The sequence below is a fragment of the Penicillium verhagenii genome (assembly GCF_028828195.1).
Source record: "Penicillium verhagenii strain IBT 33310 chromosome Unknown utg000002l_segment0_segment0, whole genome shotgun sequence".
NCBI lineage: Eukaryota > Fungi > Ascomycota > Eurotiomycetes > Eurotiales > Aspergillaceae > Penicillium > Penicillium verhagenii.
In genome coordinates, this window is record NW_026643166.1 from 589,628 (window position 1) to 607,338 (window position 17,711).

Here is a 17,711-nt window from a genome sequence, read left to right on the forward strand (position 1 = left end):
GCCTTGAGTTTTTTTTTTCTGTTCAGTTCAATGCCAAGCCCAATGGCCAGGTGCGAGGCATTCCTGTTTTTCCCGACCGTCCGGCTCGCTGTCTTAGCCAGTCGGAACCACCAGTCCCTGCATCATGCGGAATTTCCGACCGGGGGGTTCAGTAGTCCCTGCATAAGTGGATAACGTTAGGTGGGTATATCCCCCAACCTTGACACCTTGATGCTGTCTTTTCTGAGGTTGAAGTGTGATTGATTCTCTCCGATTGAAAACTTAGCGCGTCTTCTATTCTGTCCATAAAGATCCCATTGCCTGCAACATTCCAGATAAGTCCAGTGAAAGTTGAAGTAAGCACTGCACTGATTTATTTATTTTTCTTGGCCATAAATTACCATGAAATGCAATTGCAAACATGTTGAACGAACCCTTGTGACGTTGTAGTTGTGGTCCTTGAAATATTCCTTACGATCCGAGTTTGAAATTCCCGATCAAACCCAATCTGGCTTACCAGGCCAGGTACATTAAACAAAATCCAAGATGATCCTAGCCAAGTGCCGCGGAGAAAGTCATCTCTGATGCCACACTGTCACACTGCCGCATCCACAGGCCTCGTCCCATGGCGCCGGATATTCAGGAACTCGATGACGGTTGAGGCATGATGTACTGTCGATCGCACGCCCAAGCCCGGTGGGCCGGTAGAGGAGATCGATCTCGGGGATGCCGAATATGATATCAATGCAAGACGCGGAAAGATCGCGGAAGCACATTGGAAAATATTTCCCCCCCTCTTTTCGGCACTTCATGCTTGTTTGGGGTTGAGATGCTGATCTCACATTTCTCATAATTGAGATGGCGGTTCGTTGCGCTCGCTCTGATACTGCCTCGCTGGGATTACACCGATTATTCTCCGCCCTTTTCCCACATCTGATTTTTTTTTTCCCTTTTGGAGTCGTCAGTCGTCATTGGGAGATGCGGCTTGGATGATTGTCTGATGGATTTCCTATGGGAAATGGTTTTGGTAGATTCGTGGTTATCTATGGATTGGTAATTTCTGACTGTTAAGAGTAGAAGCGCATCAATGGTGGGTCAGATGGTTATATTCTCCGCTGATTAAGATCGATCGACGTAACACGATCGACGATCTCTGTACTTTATTGCAATTCGGAGCTAAGCTTATGTCTACACGATTAACGTTGGGATTTTTCGAGTTTTTTCTCCGGTTATCTGAAATCACATTCACATATCGCGATTCCCGCGACGTATGTGGAGTATTTTAACGGCTATAGTGATCGACTATGATGATCTACGATCACTCCACTATGTACACTCGCAACGTCTACTCTATTCCCCACATTCGACAATCGGAGACACAGGAATTTTTTTTCCCCCTTATAATCGCCAGGACCTTCCCACCCTCATACTCCCTAGAATCAAATACTAGAAAAATCAAAAAACGCCAAGTATAATCAAATAATCAAGTAAATGGGATCCCGCCACCTCAAAACCCCCACTGTAAAGTTCCAGCTCTCTCAAACGGGTATGGGTTCGGCCGGACGATAAGAAGGAAGCAACAACGTCTAGACCCACGGGACCGCAGTGGCGAACCCCAGAACACGCTGCCACTAAGTGCAGGAAAATGGAGGTATATGCAAGTCTCTCCAGTCTCCAGTCTAGATTGGGCGCTTGGGCGCTTGGGGAACTTGGAGAGATGCGGCTTACGGGGGCTGAGTGCAATGCTGGCTGGGCAATGGGAGTATCTCTGTACGTCCAGGTCCAATCATAGGTCCAGTGAAGATATGCAGTTACCGAGGAAAGGGACTTGGGCACATGCCGTGTTCCACGAAGATTTTAGGGGATCGTATCTGAGAGGGGAAAGTCAGTAATGCAGGCTTCTTCCCAGGATAGAAGGTCGTCAGCTTAGTAGTGAACTAGAACATTTGAAGTCCCGGGTGGGGTTTGGAGGGGAGAGGCATTAGCAGGCAAGTAGGGCGTGGGATGGAAGTGGGATATTCAGGTTTTGTATTTCCCCGAGTGGCGGTGCCGACAAGTTATCGTGGCTCAACGGATTTACATCGGCATTCTTCTGTTCTGAGATCATTTTTCTTTTCTCTTTTGGTGGACAGGTTTGAATATTTCCCCAGAGTAAGGATGGGCCTGGAGGTACTCGGGGATCGGCAGAGAATTGGAAAGGGAAAAAGTTTCCAGAGCTGCAGGAACCATCCAACCAGATTTAAAAAATTTAGAAAATTTAGAAAAAAAAAACAAAAAAATTCATGAAACGCTTTAAGATAGCAAGTCAAAGAAAAAGCTCAAAGGTAAAAAGGGAGAAAATGTAGAAAAGGTCGAAAAGGTAGGGAAAAAACATGTAGAACAGTGCCGGTTTAGGAGCGGATCTGCAGGTTGCACAAGTCGAGTCGAGTCGCATCGTGGGGGAGTAGAGCAAGAGCAAGATCCACTGTAATCCGGTTCTAGGCCTAAACTACAATCAGTTGCAATGTGGGTTTTTTTTTTCTCTGCATGTTGAATACCGAAGTAATAGAAAACCAAAAAAAAAAACCAAAAAAACCAAAGCAAAAAGACCATTTTCGGGATTTATAGGAAAAGGTCTCCGGAGGCCACTGGAGTCCACTGGAGTCCAGTGAAGGGGAAGTAGAGAAACTCGTATTGGGCGTGGCGTTTATCGAACGGACTAGACGGGGAAAGCGATTGAATGAAGACATGAAACGGATCCATGGCTCAAGCCGAACGAGACTTTCTCGGCGTCCAAACTGCGATCGCCTTGAATCCATGGATCTCTCCTGCAATCGAAAAAGGGTACGCTCGGGGCCTGACAGGTTGCCCCCTCACTACTTAAACTTACCTCCTTCCCTCTACAACAACCTATCGCTCTTTCAGTTGAGCTACCACCCAATATTCCTTCCAAATATATCATGTCCGATCTAGACCAGGATATCGCGCCTATCCCCCGTTCGCGGGAGGAGAACCAGGAGCGGTAAGTACATCTGAAATATAGATATGAGGAACTTCCCCCACTAATCCTTTCCCCACAGTGCCTTTATCGCTGCTTCAAGGCGAAAGGATCGGAGTCTGGACGCTCGCCTGGAATCTGCCAACCGTGCATCCATGCTACACAGAAAGCGTACTGGCAAAGCATTCCATATCACCAAGGAGATTGTCGAAAAAGAAGCCATGTACGAAGAAGTCGATGAGCGCTACCAAGAAAAGCGCATTCGCATGCTGCAAGCCCAGAACATGCAGATCGAAGAGCAATTCCACCGTCATCTATTGGCTGCCTTTGCCGCCCGAGCCAACGGCCCCGGCTCAACAGCTTCATCCATCGCCAGCCGACGAGCCAGTCTTGCCCCGCGTGCCTCAGTTGATGGCGCATCCTCATCTCGCAAGATGAGCCTGGACCTCACCAACCTTCGCTCGCCATTCCCCCACGCCATGGACTCCAACTCCATGACCAGCCCAGCCATGACCACCGATGGATACGTCCTGTCTCCATCCACCAACAGCTTCGAAGGCGCACAGTCCTACATGCCCTTTGACGGCTCAGAAAGCAGCCCCTACTCTACTATGATGACTACCGCCAGCTCATCTGGCCCCATACCGGCCTACGTCGCCCACCAGACACCCACCCCGGCATGGAACCAACAGATGGCACCCTCGTGGGCAATGCAACAGCACGTCCCAACCCCCAACCACACCCCCACCGACTCCCACTCCGTGCATATGTGGCAGCAGCAAATGATGCAGCAAGCTCAGATCCCCACCGACGCCGCCTCCACCATGCACATGCGCCAGTTCAGAGATCGCCTCGCTTCTGCACCGGAATTCCCCATCTCTCATCATTCCATCCCCCAACCCCCACAGCACCACCAGCACCCCACTGCGTCCATCTCGGGTCCTAGTGGTCACTCCCGCGGCCACTCCCAGCCCACTAACCAGTTCCACAACCTGCATCTCTTGACGCAGAGTACACACCTTGCCCATACGCCCATGGCTGCCGTGTCCAGTAGCAGTTCACCGAAGATCGAGTCTCTGACTGCGGAAACTCAGTCGACTGTGGATTTCTGTCCTACGCCCAACACTCCTCTCTCGCCTACGGCTGGTGCCACCACCCGGCTTGTGAAGAACGAACAGGGTGTGATGGTTTCTCACGAAGAACTGGATCCGGATTTCAACGAGTTCAGTCAGTTTGCACTGGGATTAGGTGGGAACTCGTCACTTCAGGACCGGGAACCATTCGGGTTTGAAGATTTCGTGACCCTGGATGAGTTCGCTACCGTCTCCTGCTGATTGACCAGTGATCTTTGATCTATTTCTATTTCTTCTTCACTTAGTGATTCCCATGTCTATTCCCTATTTCCTGTACATGATGCGTTGGCTTGTACATTGCTCCTGTACAATACCTTTTTGTATTCGCATTTCATTTTTTCTTATCTATTCTCTGATTCTATTTTATCTTTGTCTATTTAATGTCTGATGATCACTCTCGATGGAAAGGCAGTCCAAATTTCGTTGGGAAAAACTTGCTTAGTACTAGCACATTGGGATTCTAGGAACCAAAATCAGAAATCAGAAATCAGAAATCAGAAATTCAATCCAACCCAAGTCTACTGGTAAAAAAACAAAAAACCTACAATTCTATCAAGTCTTGGTAGATCACCGAACCAGCCCATCCATTTTCCCTGGGCCTCACCCATAACCATGAACCGGCACCCGTCCCCACTCTTACTTAGTATGTACCTTATGTGGAAAACTCCGTCAATGTTGTATCGTCAGCGGAGCCCATGCCAAATCCGGCGACATCACACCATACATAGTAATACTCACCTTTTTCTTTTTCGAAGAAAAAAAGATATCCCCTCTCCACCTCATCCACTATCCACTGATTTTCCATTCCTTCTGTCCACGGGCCGTGCCAGCTACAGCTACAGCTCTGAAGCCAGACCACATACACCCCCCCCCCACACCAACCCTGGAAAGTTGTACTCAGGTCGCACGAGCAAGGCAAAGACAGGTAAGGTTCTCTTTGTACATCCTGCTATATTTCCCACACTTCAATGGTTTGCTCCACCACTCACTACTATCGTATCATTCAATCCTTGAACCCTTGGGATCCATGAGGAGCTAGGAGAGTAACGGCTGGCTGCGTACATACAGTACTAGTACTCCGTACCAGAGCTCCATTCTGCTCAATCTTCAGTAATAGATATTCCAATAAAAGCTCGTTTGCAAAGCCAAAGCCAAAGCCAAAGCAATTCCAAATCCAAATTTTTTTTTTTTTTCAAAAAAAATCCCGCAGTGTCTGTCCATCCGGAAACAGGTACGTACTTTGTGGTTTTCTGTTTCGTACTCGGGCCTACCCTTCCCTGCCCATGGATGAAAGGAAAAAGTATCAGGAAATTCCAAAAATCGGCCCTCCGTTTCGTTTCTGCACAATGCCCAAGATTCAAGATTCCCACTGCATACTAGACTAGATTACTGTGAAGAAAATCAAATAAATTAACTTGTCGCACCATCATAAACGTTTAATCTATCGGCGCCTTTTAGACCCGCGTGGTGGCTGGCGTGGCTTGGCTTTTATCGCTTCCGCTGCTTTTTAGGGACATTGTAAGCGCCTGGCGCTCAAGGCACGCGCGGGGTTCGGGGTTCAATGCACATGTTGTAATGTTCTCATTTTTTTTGCCTTTTTTTCTAATCTTCTCTCGTATTCTTGTCTTATGGTAATTTCCACATGCTGGGATTGTTCACGTTTGTACGGAATGGTGGTCAGGTGTGTTAGATTGGAAACTTGTTGGAAGGCATTTCAGATCTTTGGTTCGGGGTTCGGGCTTGAGTCAAACCTCAGTGCTGGAGCTAGCTAGACCTTGGAAGGCGAGGGGCTGTGGATACGTGAGGACCGGCTGTCCTGAAGCGATTATCTGGGTTTCTGGAGCTGGTTGTTAGCTTGCGATAGGGCAGTCGGGGAGATGGAGGCTTTCGGTGTGACCTCGTATGAGGTCAGGGCTTGTCACATCACGTCGAGCTGGTTGGTGTCCAATCGGATGGGAGGATGGATGTGGTGATCCCGGGGATGTGTTGCTGGGTTCAAGTTGATTGTATGGATCTGCAGGGTTTTGGTGGGGTTGGAACTTAGAACATTGTAGATAGTAGAGAATGGCAGTTTTTTGATGTTTTATGATTAAAGAGAAAATAAATATATCTTTCTTTCTTACGTATGGGTTTTAGATAGCGCTATGCGGGTATCATATTTAATTGAGGATAGTATCAAATGAAAAAAAAATGACAAAATCCTGCTCTTGCCAAAAAAGAAAAATCCAGAAACAAGAAATCACGAAAAAAGAAAATTGCGGGGTTAAGGTTGCAGCTTCCGCACAGACCATATCACGCATCGGGACTAACGCGGAAAGCCTAACCACGGTAAGCAATGGACTCTATTTCCATGGTTCCACAACTGCAGGGAACATCCCTGTGCGAATAGATCCCTGGGTCCATCTTGGCATCTCCTGATTGGTGTGCCCCCCGTGCACGCATCCGGGCGATCGATTGGGCTAATTCATCTGGGAATGGCGTGTGTGGTGGGGGTGTTCCCGAGGGTCTTGGTGAGGGGTCAACTGGACCCTTGACCCTTCGGACGATTAGAAATCACCAATTCAGAAGGCAATAAGGGAATTATTGTGTGCTAACAAGTTCCCTCCGAGAAAACCTGAGAAATACTTAAGGTTAGATTCCAAGGATGTCAGAGTTATTGTGGTGGCTAAATGATCACTGATCAGCACGAGTCTAGGCCCGTTTACGGCTAGTTGGATGCAATGCAGGTATCCGCGACATGTTTCTTTAATTTTTTTTTTCGTTCTTTTTACTATCAGGACTTGACTAGTTAATGGCTTGGCTTCGATTGTTTTCTGGAGCGCCTCGTGTGCTGAGAAGGTCCATGCGTACGAGATACTTATTAGTCGGTATGCGACTGGTAGCCAAAGTCTATGCACCGACAAGAATTCCCCGGAGTCCGAGGTAATCGGGCTCATATTTCCAGAGCCAAGCCCAAGAGTGTCGAGTGTCGGAGGAAGGTCTTATCGCCGGGACTACGCCGATGGAGTAGATAGGTCCAGAACGGACAATTTGCGAGGCTCAAAGTCTCAGGAAACAGGAAAAGCATGTACCTCCATCAACGTTTGAATGCAATATTGTCGCACAGACATTACGTTGGAACTATATTGAAGTACCGACATACATACCCGTGTACAAGTACAAGGCTTAGCCTGCAGGGATAAATAGAGCCATTCCATATCGGGGGTTTTACACCTACTCCACAGAGTAATCAACGGTCGATCATCAAATTTAGCACTTTCTCAGGGGGGTGAAACCCACTTTTACTTGGTGGCGATTAATCGGAAAGACCGGGCTGGACTTCATGCCTCCCGATAACGCCAAGGATGGAAAGGCTATTTGTGTTCCAGGGAGCGATTCTTCTCCAGCTTTAATCCTTGTCTTTTTAATCTGTGGATCCGTGGCTAGTCCTTACTAATGTTTCTACTTCTAGCTACCTCACGGGGCAGGTGCTGCTGCAGTCGAACTTGTTTGTATAGTCTTTATGCATTGGCTCTTATCAAGGCCAGCGTCACATGAACTGAACTTGAGAGAAAGATTCGCCATTTACCGTACGATAGCACATTTAAAACTACTAGTTCCATGCTACCAATCTCGTTTATCGTTACTGTTTCCGCAACATATAGGCTTAAGCCACAATGCAAAGGGCAAAAAACAACTGGCCAGTACTTCAGACCTAGATCAAATAGACGAGGCACAACATGGTACCCCTCATCTCCCCGAAAGGCAAGATACGATACATGTCCGCGTTCCATAGATATTGTGACTTTACCCTAAACCCGCAGTCCCCCAAACAGGCACACTACCGCCACCGCCAGCAAAAACACCACCATACCAATTTCCCAAACCAGCACCGGATCCGGTGACGGGCCCCGGCCAATGAAAACGATAGGGAAAACAGCAACGGGCTTGATGGAAGCTCAGACCACCCCAGTCCAACCAAGTCGCAAGCCACGACCCGCTGCAGAAGTCTAATCAGCCTCATACGGCACTTGATAGGAGCGGATCAAATATGGCGACAGGTGACCAAATTTCCCGAGGTTATTATGCAGGGGCGATCATCGGCGATGCGAGTCAGGAATCTCGGAGTGACCCAGAGACGAGGAGTCGGTTCTGACCGCTGAGTGCTGATTGGATTGGATGTGGTGCTGCTCATTGGTTTGTTGCCTGCTTGGCCAATCGGTTATAGAAGGACACGGGGGGGTTGATCGGTATGATTTGATCTGATGTTTGAGTTTCTGGAATTTAGTCTGGATGATAAGTATGCAAGTCATGGTTTGCGCAGAAGGTAGACGTGGATGAACAGAGGGGAGGCATTTGATCCTTGCCTATCAGATATTCATCCATTGCTGTGCTAGGACGGGACCTGGATTTGCAAAACAGGTTTAAGCATGTGTTTGTTCAAAGTTTTGCTGCTAACACGGCATTGCCGACTAGTAGCCACGCAAGGCGATCGGATGTTTTGCGATAACCTTCTGTATGTCAGCTTCTCCTTTCTGTTTGGATCTAGTCTCCCGATTAACCTTGGCCCAGGTCAATATACTAGCCCGCTATCTCGATTGTGGAGATTGGATCTATCACAAATCTTAGCACGAGTCAGGAGGAAGTATACCCCCAACCAGTAATCTTAGCAACGTCTAATCCTTCGATGGCCGATTGACAAGTAATCGTCGCCATTGAAAGCCGATCGTAAAATCTAATTGTCAGCCGCAGGCATATTGACCGACGGCTAGCCAGGGCCATTAATCCTATCGGCTGCCAATTATGGATCAGCTTACTCCCAATCCCGATTACGCCCGAGAACAAATGCGTGTTTTGATTGTTTTTGTTGTGGTTTCTAATTTGCACGGATCAGATATTTGCAACATCCAGGTAATTTAAGTCACATGGTAGACGCGGATAAAAAGAATAACAGAAGCAGAAGTGCTAATAATCCAGGGTGTCTTATCTCCGTTCTCGTAGAACTTTAGCCAACGATACATATGGCCACATGTCCGGGGTTATCGGATAACACCGAGAAATCTCAACCAGTATAGGCACGGCACTTGCGACGGCATTTCAAGTGGCTTTGCAGCCGGGGGTGATAATGTAAAAAAAAAAAAAAGAAAAAGAAATACACAGATAAGAGAGACAGTAAGTGTTCGCCTTAATGTACTAGGGACTGTTGTGCTTTCAGAACTCGATTGTAAGATAAGAATATTCAAAGTTTATGGGGCCGGTTTGTATTGTTTAGATTCCACCACGGCTGAACAGCTCACGGCCATGTTCAGCATTTGGACGGACGTTCATGCTCGATGTTGAGCTGCTGCGTCGTCGGCGCCGAGACTCGTCTGGGTCGGCAGGGCTGAGGCCACTGGCGCGAGCATGTAGGTTGAGAATATCAGTGAGACTGACAACACCGACTAATTTCCCAGAAAGTCGCGCGCCTGGCAATGTGGATGATGTGACTGAGGGAGCCAGGGGTGGAGTGGCTGTGGGTGAGTGTGAATACTGGCCTGCAGGCTGCGGTGTTGGGTAATGGGGCGCCGGATAACTAGGTGGTGGGGCAACTGCTGCTTGAGGTAGAGGTGAGGCTGGGGGAGAGATGACAGGGAAAGCTGGTGGGGCAGCTCCAAGAGGAGGAGTTGGAAGAGGCATATGGACTGCGGAATGAGAGGGTGTTGGAGGTCCCGATGAAGATGGAGATGCTGGATCAGTCACCCAAAGCCTACCACAAGTCAGAATTTATTCCTTTAATTTCTGGTTCTGACGAGGAGTCTTACCGATGTGATCGAGTTGCAACAATCTTTGCAACTGTATGGGCCAAGGTGGAAGTCGGATTCACATGGAATACGGGGAAAGAATCTTGTCCTTCAATCAATCCGCGAGTAGATAAGATGACCGAGATGAAATGGATGCAGGTGTTCTGAAGAAGCGGCAAGGAAGAAGAGCGAGTCAAAAGCTAGAGCCTGTTAGCACGACAATCTCGCAATAGAAGTTGACGATTATGTACCTTGACATCCGTTGTAGATATATTGCCGATTACATTGAAATGATTGTCAACAACAACAAGAGAAGATACCCCCTCACTGTTCATGACTTGAAGAGCTTCACTCAGAGGCTTGTCGCCACTAGAAACATTGATTGTTAGTAAAGAGTAAGATATTGATGTTTAGTTGACTTACTTAATAGAGATCACAGTCTGTGAGCCAATTCGCAATTCCCGCAGGGCTTGTGGATAAAGCTGTTCAATAACAGGGAAGCTGCGTCCGTTCTCCCATAGGAATTTCACGAGTCTGAATTGGCTGAAAATGCCAACCACCTCGTTATCATTGGACTCCTTCGTAATGACCAAGCGGTGGACACCACCACCAAATGTCTCAACGGCAGCCAACACATTCGCTGAGGCTGGTAGAGTGACCAGTGGCTCTTTCTCCACACCTAGACGCTTCACGTCTCTTATCGGAATCTTCTCGCCTTCCCGAGCTTTCTTGGCAATCTCATCATACGATGCGCGGTGCTCCTCAGGTGGAAATGACAATCCAGCCGCCAGGAGCAGATATGTGTTTAAATCTGAGTAGTCAAAGGTCGCGACCGCACATTTGTCTTCTGGGGTTTCCCGGATCAACAACACAGCGGCACCAGAGTCGATCAATAACTAGGAAAGAGAAATTAGCTCTTGTAATCCTTCCTCGGTCTACCCAAAGCTCAAATTTCTCTCACATTCGTAGCCTCTTCAATCCCTGTGTCCATCTCAACGAATCGAAGGTCATCTGGGCTGATAAGCTCCTCGATGGAGATCTCTCGCCAATCGCGATCAACAAAAGCCGGATCAATAGTCTTTGGTGGAGGAGGATTATCGATAAGGCTCTGAAGAGCAGACTGGTTTAGAGAAGGCTGGCGCCGGGTACGTGGAGAGCCCGGTGGACCCCGTAGGGTCTCACTCAAGCTCTGGCGGTGTTGATGATTTGCAGGAGGCATGTGCGTCACACGAAGGGAATTGCGGTTAGAGGAACGGGATTCGGTGCTGGATCGAGGCGATGCGACGGTGGAACCATTGATAGAACTGGCAGTGGAATTGAGGGAGGTATCGGAACCTTCCCGGTGAATCTGCTGGTCAGCCATCACAGGTTTGGGCCAAACAACGTAGGTGAAGTTGGAGAGGCAAGAGAAGCGGTGATGGCGCGGGGTTGACGTGCGTAAGCCAATCACGGGGCGCTGGTTACTGACATCATTCGCTTATGTCATATTTTTGTGGGGGAGTATATCTAAGATGATATATGAGCACGACTCTTCATGAAAAGCTCATTGCATTTCAGTCTAGAACTTCTAGCATGCTATATTGGTAAACTTGAAGTTTTCAACATGGCCGTATTGTAAAGCTGTTGCATTTCTCAAGGATTTTGCTGTTCAAACCGTACACTGGCCTAGTTCCAAAGTTCGAGTTCTCAACAATAGCCTTGTGATCCAAGAGAATTGCTACTACATAGTATTCGATATCTAATATAACAGTTTCGGTTTTTAATTGATTTTTTTTTTTAAAAAAAAGGCCACTATACATATTGACATGTTCAAACATCCTCTCTACTAAAAGTCGTTGCTAAATTTAGTGTGGATCGGGAATTGTTGCTTGACGCGCCAATCTCCACCGGTATCCACAGGCGCTTACAGTTGGATCATCGGGCTCCAGAAAAAAACATTATTGGCTTATTAAATATAACCACATAACTAACTAGTACCTGGCCAACTCATCCACAGAAAGCAATTCTTCTCTTGCTCTTTTTTCTTTCATTTGTGTCATAGAAGTGGCGAAATTCGAGTTTCTTGAGCCAATTCTGTCAACACTGCTTCTTTATGGAGTCTACAGCTAGTGTGGGATCATTCTTACATAAGGGAATGACATGTCGTAAGAAACCCCAGAATGTTTGTCACAAGCCATATAATGATTTGTATTTATCCAAATCCGAAACAGATGTCTACCTAGATGGTAGACTATGACATAAAACATATGAAAAGTAATACATTGTAGACCAGAAGATTCCTGCAGACTGTGATGATGCTTGTCCTGATGTTCAATGCTCATCAGGACATCTTGACCTGCAAGCTCATTATGACAGTTCAGCCTCTAGGCATTCCCAGAAATCAGCCAGTAATCTAGGCCTGAAAGTGAGAAGGCTTCTTGGGGTCGGCCTTCTTGGGAGGGGGAGCATCTCCGCGCTTGTTGTTGTCATTCTTCTCGTTCTTGCTGTCCTTGGGAGGAGGAACGTCGGTGTTCTGGGGAGGGGGAGGGGGAGTGTCTCCACGCTTGTTGACATCGTTCTCGCCTTCCTTTGGGGGAGGGCCATCAGTCTTCTGGGGAGGAGGCGGGGGGTTCTCTCCGCGCTTGTTGTTGTCGTTCTCGCCTTGCTTGGGAGGAGGACCGTCGGTCTTCTGAGGCGGGGGAGGAGGATTCTCTCCACGCTTGTTATTGTCGTTCTCGCCTTCCTTCGGAGGAGGACCGTCGGTCTTTTGGGGAGGAGGAGGGGGAGTCTCCCCGCGCTTGTTGTTGTCGTTCTCACCCTCCTTGGGGGCGGGGCCATCGGTCTTCTGAGGAGGGGGAGGGGAAGGGGGAGTCTCTCCACGCTTGTTGTTGTCGTTCTCGCCTTGCTTTGGGGGAGGACCATCGGTCTTCTGGGGCGGAGGAGGGACATCATTGTCACGCTTTTCGTTGTCATTGTCCTGTTTCTGAGGAGGAGGAATCTCAGTTCCAGTGGGCGGTGGTGGCAGCTGCCCAGAAACCTCAGTGGGACCTAGAAATGTGTTGTCAGTTATGAGTTGAGCACGGTCATTGCAGTCATAGAAGTTTGCACATACGCTCAGCAGGAGGAGCACCTGCGACCAGGCCGGCGGCCATCAGAGTACCGATAACAGCGGAAATCTTCATTGTGATGATTTAAAAGATTGTGATAGAAAGCTTTGTAGAAAAGAGTGATTGTTCTTGTGTTGTTTGAAGATTTGTTGAGTTGATGATTTGAGCAGATGGACGGCATTCATCGGGCTTCTTATACCTTTCTGATCTCCTAATAACTCTCTCTTCATCACATCATTCGAATGTTAAATGCACCATGACACAGTCTGACTTCTCCAATCCCCTTTGCGGTCGTAAGCTGTTGACCCATGGAGCAAGCAGAAGGCACATCAATGGAGACGAAAAGATGGTCGAGATGTGATCGATGCACAGGAGATTCTCCACGATGTGTTTCAATGGTTCCGATCTACATCGTTCAAACTTGAGTAAACATCAACGTCTTACGAGTACATATGATGACATTCCTCAAAGCTGGAAGGTGATTAACTTGGCGCATATAGCCCTAAGTGGAGGCGGTGGGGTTTAGATGATGCATACAAGTGCCGAAGCCCTATCCCAATTCAGGCTTACGAATCTTTGTTTGGCAAAGTGGAGTGTAAATGAGGCAATCACAATGATCAACAAGCTAATGCGGTTTTCGGTTCTTGCAAAGTCGCTCCCGGCATTATTCAAGCGTTATTGGGTTTAAGTTGGGCGTAACACGCGGCCCTGTCGATCACCCAACTTAGGCCCCACTCCTAGGCAGCTACAACCTACACTGAGTTCTAATGTAAGTAGTGCTCTGCAATGACAATTGACTGTGATATAATTAGACAAACTCTATCTTAGATGTAAAAAAAAAACACCGCAATGTACCGGTTTATGTATAAGAGATAATTAGTGTTGAAACGTGGTTGGGGTGTCTTTGATATCACCTAGTAAACTTGGAATAGTACAACAACGCCTCAGGCCCCCACCCACTTCAGCCGAATTTTCCACTCCTTACAATGTACATAAATAGTAGTGTTTATCTATGTGCAAAGACTCGGCGATGCACAAGTGGACCTCTCTTACTGTACAGTACATACGCCGGAATGTGGATAATCAAAGCCCCCAGGCAAGTATGCGTCAAGTGGCACGTCTTACAAAATAGCGGATCATGATCCTCGACTCCTCTCAGAAATTCCCAAGGTGATCTATGTATTCCCAAAGTCTGTCTCACGAAGATCCTTAATTTTCAAGTCGAATAATAGACTGGTGCCTTGAAGGCGATACCGAGACTCAAGATGATGCAAACAGACTAAATGCCTCATAGCTAGCACTGTGTATCCATGGAACGAAAGCTAAGGAAGTATTCTGCACTCAGTTGCATATGCTGTCTAGTATCTGGGTAGACCCACTTGCCTCGCCTTCTCAATTTCTCTGGAGAAGCAGCAGTTCAAGGTTATGCGCGAATTGTGCCCCAATGCCCCCGGGACTTGTCCACTTCCCCACATGTGCAGTCTGGAATCTTAGAATTTACGGGGTTAAGAGTTACTTACATAGTGTGTTAAACGGGAGCCGGCTGCATCACCTTGGAACAGCCAATGTTTGTCCTTTTTATCTTTTCAAGATACAGCTGGTGACATCTTGCAACACTTCCTTGTTAATTCGAATGCCGAGTATTATAGGCGAGTACGAACCGAGGCTTTACCCACCCTAAATCCATGGATGTAGAAGATATAAAATCACAGAATCCAATCTTGAAACAAATTGGAATCGCCTCTAGAAGTTATGACATACATATGAAATGTTGGACATAGCTGTTGAGTACTGGTAGTTTGGGACAGGTGGAAATAACATCCGTGCTTCCAAGGTTGCGCGTCGTTGTACACACAAGGTAAGCACCATACCAGAATCAAGGAATCATTCCAAGGTTGATCTCCAACAGATGGTTCACCTCCTGTTGATCCTCTGAAGTGTCTGTAGTAGGCCGCAGCTCACAAGCAGCCAGCCCCTCCTGCCGCGTGTTCAATTGGATCAATCTTAAGAACGGGATTGGGATATGGAAGAGTCCAGTAGAACACTTCCATATTTAGTAGATGATCATCCTCTGTGGCAATACTTCAGGGGAATCTCTGGTCTTGAAAATTGGACCGGAACTGAGTATGCATGGCTAATCCATGCGCCTTTTTCAATGAGAAGGCGTGCTTTGGAAGATCATATTGGTTTTTGAGAGCGAACCTTCCTTGGAAGGATGGAGAAGCGGGCGGGTGATGGGAAAAGACTAGTATTAATGGATATTCACGGGCCATGAGACAAGAGCTGCACATGCATTCATACTCGTAGTTAGCTCTTATCACCTTCATGAGCATGACATACCCCCAGCTTGGATTGCAGCATTTGCCCACTACCCACATGCAAGGTAATACATTCACATGAATTGACCCAGCATCCCAGACAAATATTGTCCTCGATCCTTCATGACCCGTTTCTGCGTTCCGAATTTTCCCATGTTATCTGGTGCTCTCTTCCGCTCGGGTGGTGGTGAAGCCCAGGGGGCCCTAGCAAGCCAAAAGGACTCCCATGGCGGCGTTTGGAAAGACCACCCAAACTCCCCGCCAAGATCAAATTCCAAGGACGGAATCTCCAAGCCCAACGAGTACGGCTTTATCGCATCCATGCCGGTGAAATTCTCAAAGTCCGGACCAGCCGTGCCCTCATAAATATTCCTGATCCAGCCTTCCGCCTCCTTGGCTTTCTCAGGTCCATCTTGGTCGATAATCCAGTCCCCTCGGCGTACAATCCACCCATCAATTTCGGCCACGTTTTGTCCTTCTTTCTTCTGAAGTTGTCTCAGCTCCTTGCTGATGAGATCGCATCCCCTGAAGACTACATACTGCAATTGTGGAAGTTTCCTCAGCATCGGTAACACGTTAGGAGTCAGCTTTTGCTGTCCTTCCAATCTGAATACGCGGAGATGCTGAAAGGAGCATTGCGTTTCTGCCATCTCAATCCAGCTCATCACAATGCCGTCTTGGAGCCCTGGGGTGTCAGTGGGACGTGAGCTCCAAATCCCCGAGCCATCGCGTCCTGATTCGTGATGTGAGCAGATTTGGAGAGCAACGAGGTTCTTAATGTCAGCGATGGCGAGAAAGTCGAGCCCATCGGCAAACTGCGAGGGAAATGATAGGATTGCGCGCCAGGCGCAATTTTTGCTTTGAATCATTTCAAAGTAATTCTTTATTGGCTTTTTACAGGTCGCAACTTCCAGATAATAGGATGGATGTCTCGCCCTGAATTCGGGATAAATAGTTGTCATCAGTTTCCACGCATAGAGAGTCCGTTTATTGCTATGAAGGAATTAGCTTTGGAATGAGAGGGGAAGAAAGAAGTGTTGATCAGAAATGCAATGTTGTGGAATTGAACATACCACTTCTCCAGACATCTCCACAAATATTCAGCAATCAACCAGGGGACATGCTCGAACATTTCGGGCCTGAGCTCGGATTGATCGTAGAGAATGGCCTTCATGGCGGCATGCTTGAGAGACGGAGCGCCCAGCTCTTGGGTTGTTTCCCAGTCTACTGGCAAAAATGGCGACTCGTGATTCCAGTGCGGACCACGCGAAAAGTTATTCTGGGGCCCCTCGGAGTAATGGTGGATGGTACCCATGATGACTTTCAGTAATGGTCGAGACTCGGGGTATCTGGCGTGAACGTGAATCCCTATCCCTTGTAAACACGCCTTTGATTGAGCGGTGAAATCACCTGACATTGATTCTCAAGTATAGGTCGGACGAATTGGAGATAGTGCGTGGGGAGGTTTGAGGGTGCGTGGAGTGAACAAAGGAGAACGGAAAATCAACGCGTGAAGTGCGTGGCATACTGTGGGTCCGCGTGGAAATACTTTACACGACTTATCAGCTGACGGGGTCTAGCCCAACAGATGTGATACAGGAGTATTCGAATTCAGATCCATCATTATCTATACACCCTTGACTCCTTGGGTCTTGAGTCCGAGCCCCAGCTTGCGTCAAGCTAGTCTGGTTCCAGCCATTCCCCAATGACCCCTGTCAGACCGTCCCCTGTAACGATGACTCGATGAGTGTGGAATTTAATAGAATCTTTCATGCGAAGCGACCAAACAAAGCGAGCAACCTGGCAAGATTTATCCCCGGTCGGCAAACAAATCGACATGGCATGATCTCAAGTGAACGAACAACAATGTGAAAGTCCACTCGGCTCAAATGAAAAAAAATGAAACATTTATCAAGATACTTGGCGATGCCGCTCGTCCGTTCAATCGTGAACACTGGACCATTAACATCGCTGCCTCGGTGACGCCGCTAGGCTCACTCGCCAAAGAAGATCTATCATGTTGCTTCCGTGAGGCATGGAAGGCTTTGAGCTCCAATCACCCAACGATCGCCGCGATATATCATCGAGGAAAAGAAATGTGCCTTCGATATACCCGATCTCAGCCTGCTTGAGAAATGGACGACGGAAGCCTTACAGGTGATTGAGGATAAGACGGCCGATGAAGTCACCGCATCTACCACACGCGTTCTATATGCTACTATGACATTTCTACCCCGGACAGGCGAACTATTGGGCCGCTTACAGCGCTGGAGGACGGATGGAATCGAAGGGTTGATTCTGCACGATTCAAACTGCATGTGGATCCCGAGGCACATTTTCAGGTCATCCAGAAAGAGAGCACTCCCTGGAGGTCGTTGAACGGGCGTGGAAATTCAAATGTTTGTAAAGCCCTCGCCTCGCAGCACTTTACTATCCACGAATACTAGATAGTACAAAGG

The 17,711-nt window shown here is 47.8% G+C and overlaps 4 protein-coding genes across 4 annotated transcripts; 2 read left to right on the plus strand and 2 right to left on the minus strand.

Moving 5' to 3' along the window:
* Positions 1–2,918: 2,918 nt before the first annotated feature.
* Positions 2,919–4,290, plus strand: N7466_000222 (uncharacterized protein; the record flags this gene model as incomplete). Its single annotated transcript, XM_057159620.1, has 2 exons — positions 2,919–2,980; positions 3,039–4,290. The coding sequence occupies 2 exons, from the start codon at positions 2,919–2,921 to the stop codon at positions 4,288–4,290; spliced, it is 1,314 nt and encodes a 437-aa protein (XP_057025868.1).
* Positions 4,291–9,336: 5,046 nt separating this feature from the next.
* Positions 9,337–11,211, minus strand: N7466_000223 (uncharacterized protein; the record flags this gene model as incomplete). Its single annotated transcript, XM_057159621.1, has 5 exons — positions 9,337–9,814; positions 9,870–10,048; positions 10,100–10,217; positions 10,272–10,744; positions 10,810–11,211. 5 exons carry the CDS (start codon positions 11,209–11,211, stop codon positions 9,337–9,339), a joined length of 1,650 nt encoding a protein of 549 aa, XP_057025869.1.
* An 859-nt stretch (positions 11,212–12,070) lies between these two features.
* N7466_000224 (uncharacterized protein) lies at positions 12,071–12,879 on the plus strand (the record flags this gene model as incomplete). The annotated part of the gene is made up of 2 exons (XM_057159622.1): positions 12,071–12,073; positions 12,121–12,879. 2 exons carry the CDS (start codon positions 12,071–12,073, stop codon positions 12,877–12,879), a joined length of 762 nt encoding a protein of 253 aa, XP_057025870.1.
* Positions 12,880–15,326: 2,447 nt separating this feature from the next.
* On the minus strand, positions 15,327–16,567 carry N7466_000225 (uncharacterized protein; the record flags this gene model as incomplete). The annotated part of the gene is made up of 2 exons (XM_057159623.1): positions 15,327–16,245; positions 16,326–16,567. 2 exons carry the CDS (start codon positions 16,565–16,567, stop codon positions 15,327–15,329), a joined length of 1,161 nt encoding a protein of 386 aa, XP_057025871.1.
* Positions 16,568–17,711: the final 1,144 nt, after the last annotated feature.